This window comes from Plodia interpunctella, chromosome Z, assembly GCF_027563975.2.
Source record: "Plodia interpunctella isolate USDA-ARS_2022_Savannah chromosome Z, ilPloInte3.2, whole genome shotgun sequence".
NCBI lineage: Eukaryota > Metazoa > Arthropoda > Insecta > Lepidoptera > Pyralidae > Plodia > Plodia interpunctella.
Window position 1 is genome coordinate 9,707,435 of NC_071324.2, and position 17,367 is coordinate 9,724,801.

The following is a 17,367-nucleotide window of genomic DNA, read 5'->3' on the forward strand; positions in this document are numbered from 1 at the left end:
GACTGGCGATTGGAGAAATGAAGTTTTAAAAGTTTCCAAACCGTTCAAACAGTGAAAGAATTCCAGCCCATTAGTTCTAGCGATTATCCCACACGTTAAACAAACAAACTAGCACTATCTCTAAGTTTTCAATATTATTAAAACAGAGCGGAAAATTGAAAATATTTGGACATGTTGATTGTTTTAATTTATCTATTTTAAGATTAATTTGTTATAACAAGCACACTCTTGTTTATTTTTTTAAAGGTCGAATTAATATATTCTGAGTCTTGTGTGGCGTACGCGTCTCTGGGAAAAGAAAATTATTATTATGTACATTTACGTAAATCTCTGCCGAGCTATATACATAACACTTGTAGCGTGTAATTCCATCTAAAATAGGACCACTCAATATCATTCATGGATGTTTTACGAAGCGTCTAAGTGACACATATAACCTTGGCAACTAGGCAACAAAACAGAGGGTTGCCGTCAGGCAGGCCGGTCGTAAAATCACAGCCGAAACTTCGAAATTACGCTGAACCCGGGCCTCAAAACCCCCAATGTAACCGGGAACACGCGAGAATGAGAGAAAATCTCCAAAGAGCTGCAACAACAAAAATATTGATATTCAATGGCTGAGTGAAGTCGGTCAGCCCGCCTTATTGGATAGACACTCGTTATGACAATAAAATTATTAAAAGGATACTTAATTGAGTGCAGACAAGAAATATTGCGAAAATAATATTGGATGCTGTAAGGATGGAATTGGAAGAGTGCGCGGGACATACGATACTCCTGAGTGTCAGGAAAAACGCTTGGCTTAGCCATGTAGGTACAGTACATACGTGTACCTGTTAATTAAACACTTAAACTTCTCCGTAATATATTTTCAATTAGATGTTTTATTAGAACACTCGACTCTATATTAGAAACTGAAATCTGTGAGCCGTGTAGGTGTAGTAGTACTGTTACCGACGTTACATTTAGAAGTACATCATAATTATTTCTTGGAACTTCAACAACAGAAATTTAACATATAATGGACAATACATCGGCGACGTTATCAGAAAGCTAAAATTTGCGCATTTGTTATATGTCTATTGTGTAAATACTATTACCGTTTTGGTATCTTCATCCTGCAATTTCAGCTCTCTAGGAAATTTTTGTCGATTAACAGCAAAACATTTAAAAAAATCCACAGGGCAATGCTACACTAGATGTAAGATTTTATTTGATATATAGTCAGATAGTTTTTTTTTTATACAAAATGTAGTCACAATTTAAGAAAATGATTTCGGTGGTCACCGTAGAAAACATCTCATACTTACCCTAACCATAGAGTTAACAACTTTTTTATCTTCCGTTATTAAAAGAAATTGACGAAAGTGATATTGGCTCTAGTATGTGGTTTGGTCTAGTCTTAACTTAATTTTTAAATATTTTTAAGCGTATTAATGACGAGAACTTCATAGACTTCGACCTTCCAAATCATAAAAACTTAATAGATATATTAGATAGGTATGTTCTATCACGCTTTGTCAATGTGAGATAGAGACAAAACATTATCTTAATATGGTGCTAACGTTTTTATAAATGAGGGGTTTAGATTTTGACGGGACATCTATTTTGTTTCAGACGTTGAAGTGTCGGCAGAGATGGTGAAGTGAGCGAAGCGAGATGGTGCCTTGCGTGGTGATATTGCTTCTGTTCGGGGCTTCGCTCTTGCACGCTCTCGACATATGTAAGTAATTTGTTTATTTACTAGCTGTTGCCCGCGTGCGTTACGTGCAGTAAGCTCAATGAGTTGTGGCATTTTTGCCTTGTTGTAGCATACTGATTCGTCTAATATGTTTATAAGTATACTTTAAATTGTCTGTGTGTAATGTGATACAAATACACTTTTATTTAACTTGCATTGAAGTAAATAATGTGTGTTCGGGTGGAGTCTTGTAACGCAATTATTTTCAACCGATTGAGCTGATATTTAGTGCACACGTTTGGATGACAATGCAATGATTATCATAATAATTTATGATAAGCATGACTTGATGGAACCTAGGAACGGCTTCCGATAAGGGTACTCTTCAACGGTTTAATGCATGGACATGATTCTTTTTGCCCTGCATTCAATGCAATAAGATTTCTCTGACAACAATAAAAGTTTGTGTCAAAAATGTAATTTTGTTAAAAACTAAAATCAATTCGATATGTAGGTATTATCAATTGATTATATCATAATATTGAAATAAACTACAGGAAATATATTTTACTGTTATATCGTATTATATGTTGAATGAAGGCTCAGCAACGACAAAGTTTCAGTCTGGACAGTCCATATTTCCAGGTCCGTCCAGACGGGTGCGATGTCGAATGTTATAAGTACATTTCCCTTGAACGGCTTAAATTTTATATAATTTGATACTTCAACGACTGCGGCTTACTTTAACCCTATACATGAACAGAAAAGTATTCTCATATTTTTTAAATGTCATTCTACCTTTTGTCTCTTTCTTTCTTTTTAGTATTTGACATTGAAATAAGGAGACAACACAAAGTAACTTACATAATTAGACATCATTAGACAGAATGTTTGAGAATCTTTATTCTTATAAAGAGATTATAATTATTATGTAAAAAAATTTCAATGATATTTTCAATATTTTCACTGAATAATAACAAAGTCGCCCACGATGTGTATCCACGCTTTCTTTTAAACCACGCAACGAGTTATGACGCAGTTTTCTTTGTTATTGAGATAATTTATTATCCAAAAAAAATTTATACATACAAAATAGCCTATTAGACTATGTATGTAAATATAAATGTATGTATAAAATATAAAGACAAAGACTTTGAAAAATTACTGTAATGGTCCCTTGATATTTGAACACCTTCTAAAGGATAGGTCACGCGGTCTGCAACCCACTGAACCGTTGCGGTTCAATAAACCACCGTGCAGTCCGTACGGGAACCCGTCATAGGAGGTCCACTGGGACTGACTGCGGACAGCGGAGCCCGCGAGGTGAACCACCTACCTAACGACCATATCTAGCTCCAATGTAACCGTAATGTCATTTTAATATCGTTGTAAAGTACACCACGCGTTCTGCAAATGTTTAGTTTCAATTGCCCTTTTCAGTTGATGATATCGGGAAGCTTAGAACGCAGCGATTTGAGTGAAAATACAATATTTCCATATTATTAATTCTGCTAGGAGTAGATAATTTCATAAGAAGAACATTTCATGTTCTCAGAATAATTTTGATAATTCTTTATATTAAAATGTGCATAATGTCATTTTATCCCGAGCCATTTAAGAAATATTGAACCGTGATTTGAATTCATTGCCTGGTTCGATGTAATGCCCAATTAGCGCATTGAAATATACAGACTCAAGCATTTATTCCTCTTCCTTTGCTATTAAAATTAGCAAGCTGTTTTCACAATTTGCCATGGCCGCCATGATGCGATGGGCGTCCGCCCGCGCCCTATTATAACCTTTTTTCATTACCCCCTCATCCCCAGCGTAGCGTCGGAACATAAAACGTGCTTTATCGCAAGTATTTGTCCAAAGATGTTTTCAATTTGCAGAAATAGTCTCTTTTAATTTTATAATCGATTAAGTACGATATCAGATGAATTGTTTGCTTAGCCGTTTTGAGACTACGATTTTGTACCAAGTCTGTTTTAGAATTTCTCGATAGTTATAGAAATTCTCTTTTGACACTATGTTTCTGCTCGGAGCAGCTCTTATACTTTCAGTTTTTCTTTTTATATTTTGCTTCAATCACTAATAAATTATACAATACAATAATACCAAAGAAAAATACAGAAAATAAATATCAAATTCAAAAAAATAATGACACAAAGGCGGACTTATCGCTAAATTTATCATTGCTTTTACACAAAAGATTATTCTATGTAATGGAATGAGTAAAGAAATGCTACGATGTCAATGAAAGAATCAATGAAAATCAAAGAAGCACAAATAAATACAAAGTTTTAATACAAACTTGAGACCCAAAATAGGACAAAGCACTTTAACAAGTCGTTTAAAAATAATCTTACTTATGTATATACAGTAAAATGTTTTGATTTTCTTTTCCACGAATCTGGCGATATGTGAGCTCAGATAAGACTGGTGCCTGCCTGTAGGAGGCAAATCCTGGCAAAGCCTCTGTGCTCTCATTTCTGGAGTGATTTTCCAATATCGATCCTTTGCCAATCCGCCTATGCGAGTTATTCTTAACATAGATGCTATAAACAAAATTAGAAATGCCTTGATTAATAAGCTATTATTGAATGTATGAACATACATTGCCAAACATTGATTATTATGGAAGTTCATTAACTGACTTACATTTTCATTGAAGTAGAGTTTTCAACATAATATATGTACTTACCGAAAAATACCCGTCAATTCCCGAAAAAAAAAACTTTTGCACGGCGTCGCGTCGACGAGTCGTAAGCGACAAAAAGTAAAACTTTTTTAATTTCGGTCAGACCGCAAAATATTCATGTGTCGGTTTGCACCACTTTTACTCAGTCAGCAAGAGTTAATTATTGCCCGACTGTGTTTAATTGAGCACTGTGGGTCGTCGGCCGAAGGGATCAATCGGGCATTGTGACGTCCGACTTCACTTAGAACCAAATGGAAGATGCATCCGAGAAAAAGTAAAACAGAGTTGTGTGATAGATGACCCTTTCTCTTAGTCTTTACAATGGCCATTCGGAGTGTCAAAATTTTCGAAAAATAATTTATTGATTTGTTTGATGCCCAACCATAGTGCAAAACGGACACCTGTTTTTAGGAATCCTTTTTAACTACTTATTGATATATAAGCAGGCTTAGAAGATTATAATAACGTCTTCAAAGTGTACCATTTGGTTTTTAGCCATGCCACATGCACTTCGAAGTGTGATTGACCGAGTTTTGAAGCCAAATTAAGCTACTTAAAATTTGGAGCGCCCTTTGTCGCTCGAGAAACAATGATTTGTTTTGACTTCTACGCCATCTGATTTTAATGTTTTATATTTCATATTATTAACTGGCTATCAAATTTAAATAATATTTCGCTCAGTAGAATCTTTGATTATTAATACTTCGGCTCGGCTTCACGAATGAAGCTACGTGCCTATTAAAAATCTGAAACCAACGTGGGCCACAAACATATGTTTAAAATGGAGTTAGTTATTAGAAAGAGACGTTTTAATATTTTTTTCTTTTGTATGAACCATAAATGTTTGAAAACTAATGTCTAAAAACCATTGTAACGCGCAAATGAACAGTCACATCAAACAAAGTTTGAAATTAACTTAGTTCAGAACATTAATTAACACATACATCATCATAATTATTGTATACCGAGGCAGGGTAATAAAGGAAACGTGGAGAGTCCCCCAGTGGATATTAATATTAAATTATTTAACCTGCCAAGTCCTTTGATGGCGGACGAGTGACAATTTGGGTCGACAACGATATCGTAAGCAACTATAGTTAGTTGTTCATATTAAGTCCATGTTCAATATCGGATTTTTGCATTTCATAAATCTTGTTATTTCGGATAAGCGTAAAATATATCTTAATAGATTTACCATTGAACTTATTTCATAAAGTCACAGCTAAATTTGGGTGTGATTTTACGACATAATTTAGCTAAAAAAATAATTCATAGCTAATATAGCTAAAATAGCAGCTAAATTTAGTTGTGGTTTTACGAAATAATTTCAATGGTGGCCTTATTACAAGTAACATTTTAGGATTCACACTACACACAGTTTTATTTATTAGTCGGTTAAAATTCCGTGCAGGTTTCTTTGCCACTATTTCCCTTGGTTGCCATAGACTGGGTGCCGAGAAAGTCTAATGGACTGTGTCAGGGAAATTGGCTACAAATCGAGTTAGGCTATCACTTCACTTGGCTTGGACGTACCTATATATCTAAACATCACAACACTCGAGGTCTGCTAACTAACTATTAAGGGTGTGTTGCACCGACGTTAACTTTAATGTGTGCAGAAAAATGCATAATGCGACATTTTATCAAAACGTCAGCGGAAATGTTGGCACTTGTTTTTAACAAATTGTGTCTAAATGTTTATTTAAACGTACCTAATTTATTATTGATCAGTTCTATAATTATGTGATTTTTATAAGACTGCACTAAATACTATATGATTTTTATCTAGGTTACTCGAGTTGAAAGCCGGTCAATATTAAATGATGCATATGACATTGTACCTCTACTATTGACAGAATACTTAATCTCTAGTATTAGGAATACTGTGTCAAGACCTAGGTATTGATTCTTCAAATCAAATATTCAAACCGCCTTGTCTGCACTATATAAGTTTACAAGGTCTACGAGAAGGTCTGCAATCAAAATCAATCTGCACCATTAAAAATTATTTAGTTAAAATGATTGTAAATAACAAAACAGTACCTCAATATCGTTTTCGAATTTGCGTTTAACGTCTACAACACCCTTCATTGTAAGCACTGGGTCTTGAGGGCTCGTCAATCAGACACGTAACAATGTGCCTGCCTGTCCACGTCGTATAAATCATATCGTAATTTCATGTTATTGAAATAATTGATAAATTTCGACTAATTAATGGATTCCTGTCCGTAAAAGGTAAAATACAATGGCGTCAGTTTCATGAGTTCATATTCATTATATTGTTATAAAACATAGATATTATCCTGTCCAGGGACTATCGATTCGAAACGACACGCAATAGTGACTGAAACCCGTTTAGTTCCTAGAAAATTGTTTACTATTTATCGGCAAGTCTCAGTTCTACGTTCATACAAAAATATTTATCACTAAGTTAGATCATCTCTTGTAAATCTGTTTAAAAACAATAACTATGTCTTTAAATTTTATTTCCTCGATAGGTACACACATTGTATGAAGAACCGAATATGTCTTGAGAGATAAGAAGGGCTTATCGAGCAGATTAATAAAGTAGTACAACTCACGATGGCATATCCCCAAGCTCAAAGCTAAGAGGGTAAATCAAAAAGTTCTTAGAATGACATATTGATATATTTTTTTTGTGGGTAGTTTATTATTATTTTTAAAGAGTGATTATCGTATAATGTTTATGCTCAGTTACAATCGATTCGGTCGTATCGTTTACAAGCAATAAATTATTAAGTGCCAAGGGTATTCCAACGTATTGAAATATGGAAAAAAACGAATTACGTGCGGTGATAAAGTATCTGTGTCTAAAAAAAATGTCCACTAAGGAAATTTTTTTGGATATTCAGGAGACATTAGGGGATAATGCTTTACCCTATTCTACAGTAGCTTACTGGGTTTCGGAATTTAAAAGGGGTAGATCAACTTGTGAAGATGATCTGCGTTCCGGGCGGCCGTCAACCTCCATCACAGAAGAAAATATCAAAAAGGTCGAGAAGTTAGTTCTGGAAGACAGAAGAATAACTATAAAACATTTAGCCGAGGTCCTAAAGATTTCATTTGGAAGCATCCAATCCATTTTAACAGATTCCTTGGGGTTCAGAAAAGTGTCGGCAAGATGGGTACCACGAATGTTAACAGAAGAAAACAAAAAACGTCGTTTGGAAATTTCAAAGCGCAATCTTGAAATATTACAGTCCGATCCGGATGAATTTTGCCGTCGTGTTGTTACCATGGATGAAACATGGGTCCACCATTTTGATCCCGAAACTAAAAGACAAAGCATGTCTTGGAAACGGCCATCATCGCCACCAATGAAGAAATTTCGCGTTGCTCCTACCGCCGGCAAAGTTATGGCCTCTGTGTTCTGGGATAGTGAAGGAATCCTTTTTATCGATTACATGCCGAAAGGACAGACCATTACTGGATCCTACTATGCTAATTTATTTCCAAAAGTGCGTGAAAATATAAAGGAAAAACGGCGAGGAAAACTGTCATTGGGCGTGTTGTTTCTTCACGATAACGCTCCTGCGCATCGGTCCGAAGTTGCGCTCACGGCAATCCGCAGTGCTGGCTTCGATCTTCTTGATCACCCACCATATTCTCCGGACTTAGCCCCTAGTGACTTTCACCTATTTCCAAAATTAAAGGAGCACATCCGTGGAACTAAATATAGTGATGACGACGCAGTTATGGCTGCCGTAGACGACTTTTTTGAGAGTCAAGAAAATGATTTTTTTTTGGAAGGAATTAGAAAGTTAGAGAAGCGGTATACTAAATGTATTGAATTAGAAGGAGATTACGTTGAAAAATAAAATATTTTTGTACACATCTTCTGGTTTTTTTATAGTGATTCTAAGAACTTTTTGATTTACCCTCGTATATCTAAGTCGCCACCATCTAAGCAAGTATTTCACAACGTACTGGTCTGTAGTCTATTGCCAAATTAGTATTTATTTTTACTCAATTTTACACTTATGGAAAAGAAACTATACATAATGTGATTAAGTGAGCCTTTTCCAGCTGAAAATTGATCCTGGCATGTCATACCTGATAAATGCCGTACTGCCGGCATCGGCAAAGGATTCGGACGTTATCTAACTAAACAGTAATTGTAGTAGGTCGCAGTCTGCTATGAACACGCCGAGCTATCCCACAGTATTCAGGATATTGGAACTCGAACATGCGACGTGGGTTTGACGGCATCCATTCGGCCGTATTGTGCGTAGTCTGCGCCTCACAGCAATGATGGTCTCAGTAATGTAATAGCGCGCATACCGGCCAAGTCATTTGTGCGCTGTCAATCTGTAAAATAACTCGGGTGCCCAAATTGCTCTGAAGCTCATAACGTAACGTTACAGATCAAAGAGAAATTCACGGAAACACCATGTTTATTTTCCATAACTGAAACTTGTCAGAATTTCCTGGTGACAATACTCAACGGGATCACAAATACACACAACTCGGAAGTAGGATACGATATTGATAGCTTATTCAGTCAGTAATAATAAGCGGGCCTGCGTTTGAAAAATCTTCATTCATTGCTTCATTCTTGCATTCAAAGCGTAACAAAATTATGACCGTGCAGATCCAGGGTGCAGGCCATGCTTATAGATAATGTCATGGAAACTGAAATGAAATTTAACTTGCACGATTTGATCACAGACAAATATTGAGACATGTGAAACTAAATAAAAGCTTGTAAAAAAGAAAGAGGTGAGGTGATGCCCTGCATCGCTCGCTAGCTGTACCGTCTACGCTGTTAATTAATTATCAGTTTTCCGGTCCAAAGACGAGTAGTTTATTAAAATTTTCACATGATTTTCCACATTGTGTACTGAAAGAGCTTCTACATTAATGGTAGATGGCTAAAGGATACGTCTTAAACCCAACTCTGTGTTTATACGCTCGAAATTCCGCGATGCAAACGGCACGTAACACAAGCTTTTGAGTAACAACGTTACCATGCAAGTGCTTTTTGCGGAAGCATCGTTGTTTGTGAGGCGGCGGTGTTATGTCATGGTTGAAGTATTATGAGATGCAAGCGAGACCATCTGAGTTCTCAACGGCTTAGTGCCGGTAACAAGCTCGCATGCACCCCATATCAAATAGATTACACGCAAATTGGCAAACAGCAAACCAAAGCTACGCGTAACTCTCAACTTGAAATATCATTGTCGAAGTTTTCCGGAGATATGTATGTCTCTAAATCGATGTGTCTTCTTGACATTTTGAACATATAATAAGTACGGAGATAGACACAGGGTAAAAAATAATCTTCTGGAGGAAATTGAAACTAGAGACGGCACAGGTTAAAGCTAGTCTGATATACATTATGTAAATGATGTTCACTAACTTGTATATCAACGCAACAAGAAATCACCAACGGTGAACTGAAACGTCTTATATATGTAGATTCATTGTGGATTGCTATGGTGCACTATGAGGATTAGAAGAAATCCATACGAGACCGGAAAAAACAGTTAAGGAAATCGAACGATAGTTATTTCGATAAATTTAATGCGCGTACGAAGGTGCAAATCGCTTGCAAACGCTGGTTTGATAATAAAATTCACTCCTTCCTACAAGATATCAATTTATTTTTTATGCACACATAATTTTTAAAATTTAATTGTACTCCCGCTGAAATTCTTTGTACCTACTATTACAGAAGCTAGTTACATGTGACCATACAGCCACTCCTTAAAACCTCATACATAAGTAATGGTCTAGGTGCCTCGACTGAGTTTATACGATGTCGACGTCTCGTTCTGTACATAACGTATAGTATACATAGATACAAGTACTAGGTACTATGCTCTATTAAGTTACTTTTCCAATAAACAATATATTGCCCATTTATTCAATCGTCTTATTTTATAATTTCTTTGTTTTGTATAGAGAGGTTTAATATATGTAATACACTAGCTAAGTTCTCAATGATTGAAATGTAATTTCTTTGAAAAAAAATAAACTTTTTTTACTATAAATATCTCATTTTACTCACAATCTCCATTTCAACTATTTTTCGTATCGACGCAGTTACGCGGTCTATCCACTCCGACCTAGTCTCGTAAAATCGAAACTGAAAAAGCTTATTTCTCATGATGGAGCAAAGCGTTGTCACCCACAATTCACTGTATATATAAATATCTACATAAGTCAAATATAATTGTTTTCCTGTAGTTTAAATCCTTTAAAAAAAACGATCTGTGATATTTATTACATAACTCAGTGAAGCAATTGCTTAACTCAATTAAAATAATACAACTAATAGCTACAAGTAATTTAGTAAATCGCTGAAAGAAACGTGAAACGTGCATTCGGTTTACGACCATGAGTACAATCGGCTGTAATAAATAGTCACTGATTATATAAAAACTATAACAACATTTGTATAAAACTTTTCGTTTCAAAAACAAACGTATTCTGCATTAATGAGTGAAATAATATTGAAATAGTCCTAAGTAAAATTCATATGAAAAAATAAAGATTATCTTTAATTAACATTTTTTTTTAATCTGAAGATTTAATGTAAACGCTCTATACTCAATGGACCATGAAGCATATTTGAACTCAATGTTCTTGCATTTGACAGCCCAATTATTGAGGAAAGTTATAGCTGTGTTAAGCATTTTTCCTCGCCATTTAATTTAAACGTAAACCGCAGGGATACGCTTGTACTTACATACATTTCAGCGTGTAAAAGTTTCTGTTTTGACTTAAGTAAATCGTAGTTGACTGTACCATTCTTTTGCTACAAACAGACTGTGGCTTAGTCATTCTGCAGAATCATTCATTATGCGGCCACGAATTGTGCCTTTATTTCTCACAGCTCTGATAAATTAGACACTAATTAAAATTATGCCAGATTGATGTTACCGTAATAATTAAATGATTTTATTAAACATTTTTTCGTTGTAATGTTAACGTAATTTAGGATAAAAGGATTAATAAATAAGATAAAATAATAATGTAAAAATACGAAAATTGTTGTTAAAAAGTTGTAATGTAATTATTTAAATACATATTATGGCGACAATTAAAACATTGAAATCATGCAGAAAAATTGATCGATTCTCATACGACTCTAATCTCGAGGAAACTAATTTTATTTATTTAGTCGTAAACGTCTCACATATACATGTAAACTTAAAGCTAACAATGTTCATATTTCATAAACCGTGCATGGCATGCCGTTCATATCGAGCATTACAATTTAGGATATCAACAATACATTGCATCTGCAGTTAATTGAAATCAAGCATTGGGATTTAAATAACGAACGTAGTGGCCTCATGTAACGATATTATTCGGTGACGGGTGGGTGGCGCGCGAGTGCCGCAACATAATTAATTTATTAACCCTGCTCGACGAATCTGATAGTGAAAAGGATTAAAAGCAACCTTAACACTAACTAGCTATTGACTACAGAACTGACAATGTTGATTGAATGCCAAAATGCACTATCGTAACTTGCAGATCCTATTCATTGATCGAAGCATATTTGTTTTAGAAAATGTTTCAATATTTCATAAAAATGTAACTTTTTGTTTGTATTATATACATTGTGTAAATAACAAATGCAAAAAGTATATATGCAATAAAAAAATGTTAATTATACCATGGTGGACGAGCTACTATATATATAAAAATATTTTTTTTTTCATGTTCGCTATGCTTTGTTCATTAGTACGAAGCAGTGACAGAATATAGTTGTTTATTTTGAGATTTTTCTATGGTATTTTCTTTTCAGCTTCTATCATGATGGCAGAATCTTAATTCCATAGTATCCTGTTATTTATTTATGGAATTACAACATTTTATGCTACAATATTAGACCTATCTATATAAATAAAACTCTTGCGTTACTGACCGACTGACTGACTGACAGACAACGTACAGTCGAAACTACTGGGCGTAGGAAGCTGAATTTTGGCATGTAGGTTCCCCGGGGAGTGTAGGTGAGCACTAAGAGAAGATTTTTGGAAATTCCACCCAGAAGAGGGTGAAAGGGGTGAGAAACTTTTATATGAAAGTTCTACACCGTTGAAGTTAGTGACTTGAAAATTTGGATTTTAGTTATTTACAAGAAATTAATAAATACGTGTTTCAGATTTTTTAATTAAAAACCCTTCAAGGGGGTGTGAATATTGTATAGGACTTAATACAATTTTCAAGAAAAGAGCTGCAAATTAGGATCCGAGATAGCTAGTTTTTGTATAAAGTTACACTCGTTTGCTAAATATATCAAAATTATATTAAAATAGAATTATTTAGCAAACTGTAAACGTACACGAGAATACAACAAACAAAGTGCCCCAAAGTTTAGGTAAGGCTTCGCCATACAATATTAGTATTGTTAGACATGTGGTTGTCAAACGTAGCGGCTGTCAAATATAAACTGTTGAAGTCAACTTTTGTACTAAAACACATCGATCGCAAAGCTGTAAATGGGCAAGTCGCGATGTGCATGCCCGGCTTTAATATTTAATTACAAACTTCTCCGAGATCTGGCCCTCGATGCCTCCACCAAGTTATACGAAGAATTATAAATTCTCCAAGCTCTCGCCTTAATATTCCAATTGAGGTCGTAATGTAACTTAGAATCGTGTGTTAACATTTCATTTTTTTGTTGTCGTTACTCAACCGTCAGTGTCAGGTTGCAATTATATTAAATCTCCACAAACACGCGAAGTTGCGTCTTGTTTTTGTTTGACGGATGTGAAATATTCCTCGAGCGAATGTACTTATACGGTTCGTCTCTGTATAGCATTTGTATGACACATAGTTTCTTTAAAGACTTGGTCATTAGGACTTTACACTTCATTTATTTTATTATCTTTGTTTTTCTTCTTTTCGTTTCGAAGTGAAATTCTTATTTCTCACAATTGGATGTCTAGAATTAATATATAATCGATAAGACTTTACCGCCTTGGCCACATATTTATATTCAGAAAATAATTCGTTGTAATAATATGCCTTACATTTATTTATTTTAAGAAAAACCAACAGTAATTAACATCTTACACGTCACGTCACGTCACTTCACTTAAGAGATATTACATAATATTTGATTGTTTAAGGTATGCCTTAAACAATGATGTATGACGTCAATAAAAGTTCTATTAGAACTTTTAAGAATGGTTTTTAAGTAACGCACGTCAAAAAGTAATTTCCATTGGAGTTCCCTCGTTGGAATCCGATCTGATCCACCATCAGGTTTTGTTGATCACAATAAAGAGTTGCCATTGGAACTAAAGCCACGTGTATGGTAAAATGACAGTGCTATTAATCGTTGAAGAGTTCCCTCGTTGAGAGCCGATCCTAGGTACACCATCTGGTCATGTATATCATAATCATGGATTGTAATCCAAAGTAAACGTATATGAAAACGTATATGATATGAGTAGTTTGTAGCTTGTGAGATATAACTTTAATATAAAAATTTACGTGAAAAAGTGCCTGTGAAGGTCTAATTTCTGAATAAATGATTTGAATTTATATACGTACCAAGATATCTGCTTCAAAATTTAGTCGCAAGATTACATCCGAATACCTACACATAACAATTATTTGTAAAAAAGTTGCGTCCTAAAAGTTTAGATACTATTTTTTTTTCATCTTTATAACATTTTCGTGTCAAAAGCCTAGCGTATCGTTAATGAATCAATACTGTCATGTTCACGGCAGTTTCATGTCATACGAGCGTCATGCTCAAGGCGCGGCTCGGTTTTGCCCAAAGGCCGTAACATTGTTAATAATATGTTTTTCAAAAAATACTTCCCAATACATTATCTCGTTGTTCTCCCATCAATGGCCTTTTAAAGTGTTCACTACATGCAGGCATATGAAAGCTCACTGACAAGCGAGCTGTCGGTAGACAAAACGTTTTCATAAGCTGTTCACGTAGACGCGGACGGTGCGGTGTCAGCAACAATGGCGAATCACGTCATGCCTCGTGGTTTTAAAGAATGGAAACGGAAGCAGCGGGTGCATCTTGTCTTGCTCCGTCGTATGTTGTTCTACGACAGTTTAATACAAAACGTCCACGTATTGGCGAAGCTTCTCTCGCCACATTTGCAATGCTAATTGTGTGTCCCGGGATGCTATGCACCGGTACCGATTATCAGCCGGGTACATCATTAAAGAATCGATACTATTTCACGTAGCCAGGAATGCGGCGGCAGATGTGACCCGCTTCGACCTGTCGGATTATTGACATCTCTCACCTTTTCAATTGACAGCTCCCATATATCGAAGGATTACAGAGTTCACGACGTAACGAGGTTTGATTACCGACACACACATGTTTTATAATCGAAATATTTCGTTTGGGCTCGGCCGGCCACTCGTTATTTCCGCATGATCAGCTATAGAGTAATGATCAAGAAACAATTACTTCATCCAAAAGTCAGTCATGGCTGACTAGAGTATTCGCGTGCCCGAAAATTTTCAGCTAACTTGTTATGTTTACTGTATTTTACTTAAAAAGTTAAAGCCTTCTCTAGAGTCATTTTAATTGTAATGTAAAGCGAATATTATTTTAAGACATTACACAGTATAAATATATTTCGACATATTCTTTGATCAAAATATTTGCCCATGTATCCGGACAATTAAATAGTACCTGGGTACTAAAAAAACAAATGCCTGAGCACCAGGATAAGTAACCCTAGGCCTGACTATCGATTTTCTCAAAATAAAAGTTTAAAGTTACCTCCGGAATCTCGGAGTACTTAGTGCGAGTTTGCAAATTGAACTCGATTGTTGAAACTTTTCGCAGTTAGACGTAGCCAACCAATTCACGTGTCGTATACCTAGTCTGTTTGATGATATTCATAAAAAGCAGATTTCAAACCAAAGTTTTTGTTTGCAATCTTTACCAATTAACCAAATGAGGTGATTACAGCAGGGGTGTGTTATCATTGTTTATCATGCTTATATGCTCATGGTTTTTACGCCTCACTACAAAAATATTCGACTATCGTGTTCAAATTGAAAACTTCCACCAAGCATTCTGGTCTAAATTGCCTAGAGCATGACCGAAGGCATTTTTTCATTATTTAGTCAGTCGGTGGTTCGTACCCATCGATCTACGGACGGACTGTAATTATTGGGTTCTATACTCTTTATGGACATCACTGTGTGTAGTTTGGAAAGTCATTACCGTCCATGTGTAATATCAGACCCGATAACGCTGACAGAAATATAGCCGGCATACATTCGTCGTGAATACGCCTGAACCTGGAAAAAGCAAAATGTTAACGACCCCTCGTACAATGAAAGTAATTAAAATAATAGTCGGACGACATCACGCAAAGTGGTTTTTGTCGTGAAAGAAACCCTGTGACATTGTAAGTTGGCGTGTAGGTATAATGTATGACGATGCTCGTAGTACGACCCGAGTCTTATCCAAGAATCGAAGAGGTCTGACAAAATGAAGATGGTAACAGGTGCAGCACAACCGTTATTATATGCAAACAATTTTACTTTAACATTCCCAAAATTATAACAATTTCGTTGCTATTACTGTCGCTTAAATAATTAAAAAATAATCTATTAATAATCGTAACGATATCTAAGTATATGTTTGCACATGCATGCGCCACGTATTGCTCAAATCCCTTCTTCTGTGTTCTGTGTATTTTGTTCTATCGTGCTACGATTGAGCCTCTGAAATTTACACAACGATCAGCCTATATCGTAGCCGGTTTAAGCTGGCATTCGATCGTTTTATGTAAAAAAGAATATTGCCTTTCGTGGATGGATATGAATGAGTAGCGACTCGCCAGTACGCTGTTTATTATTCATTAGACGACTACATGTCACGCAAGAGCATAAGCACGCACAAGCTCAGTGCTTCTGAAACTTTCCCCATTCTAATTCCGTCGTACGACTCACGGCAAGCCGAATGTATACTCACTGCGTTATTAAAAATTACCGCCCCCATCAAAGCAAGACTACCATGTTGGAAACCGTTGTTTGACAGGACGTCAATATCACCTTTGTACTTTGCGAACCTCTGGTCTATGGGTTTTGCTTAAACGGGGATCATTTGTTCTTGTTTATTAATATTCAAAACTGGCTTTATGACGTTTGCAATTTGTTCACCAACGCTCAGCGTAGCCGCGGCTTAAATAACGAGCACGCAACAAGCGAATTCTATTTGCATTTGACCTAATAATTGTTTGTCTTTTGTTTGGCGGGGGAGCTTGGTGCAGCACAAAAGATTTTTATTTGTCGCCGGCGCCACCTATGTACTGCGCACAGATTTTATATAGGCATTTTAAAAATTAAAATAAAATAAAAATTAGCTGGTTGGAGAGTATTTTCCAATGATCTCTTCAAAACGGAAATTGTAATTATTTTATGTTTATTTTAAAGTGCGAAGTCTTAAACTGAGATATTCTCGCAATGTTTATTTTCAATGCTATCAAAGTATTGATGGGGACTATTAAAACATCTTGTTCTTCAAGAACAACTTACAACTACTAATATTTTAATCAAAGAAGTGGTATTTGGCTTTGCGATTGACTATTTATTTACACTGAATATTGGTTATTTGTTATACAAGTTGTAGGTAAGAGTTCTAAGCGTACTTTGCATGGTACAAGAAAATATTGGCTTAAATCTATTTATTGTGGTATTGGAAACGCTGTGACAACCCCGCGGGCCGCGACTCACTTGCCAACTTTATAAATTGCGAAAACTTTCAGAAACATCTGCTATCCTACGGATAATTAATTGTCCAATTATATGTTTAATTTCTAATTTAGTCTTTTGCGCCGTTTGGATGTTGAAATAAGGCTGAGTTCAATTCTTGCCTTAAACGGAACGTGTCCATGCACTTGTATGTAGCCGCTAATATGAGGATTAACCACGGCACTATACACTGTGTCGATAAGATAACAAGGTTTGTGTCGGCGAGAGTTCTTTGTTCCTTACTACGGGCCATGAA

The 17,367-nt window shown here is 35.5% G+C and overlaps 1 protein-coding gene across 3 annotated transcripts in view; it reads left to right on the forward strand.

Annotated features, from left to right (window-relative positions):
- The window catches only part of LOC128683208 (discoidin domain-containing receptor 2-like), a 58,635-nt gene that overhangs the window by 8,231 nt on the left and 33,037 nt on the right, over positions 1 to 17,367 (forward strand). For all 3 annotated transcript variants that reach the window (XM_053768557.1, XM_053768559.1, XM_053768558.1), the window contains exon 2: positions 1,618 to 1,723. In XM_053768557.1, coding sequence (XP_053624532.1) covers positions 1,660 to 1,723 — 64 coding nt within the window. In that variant the 5' untranslated portion in view covers positions 1,618 to 1,659. The remainder of the gene's footprint in view (positions 1 to 1,617; positions 1,724 to 17,367) is intronic.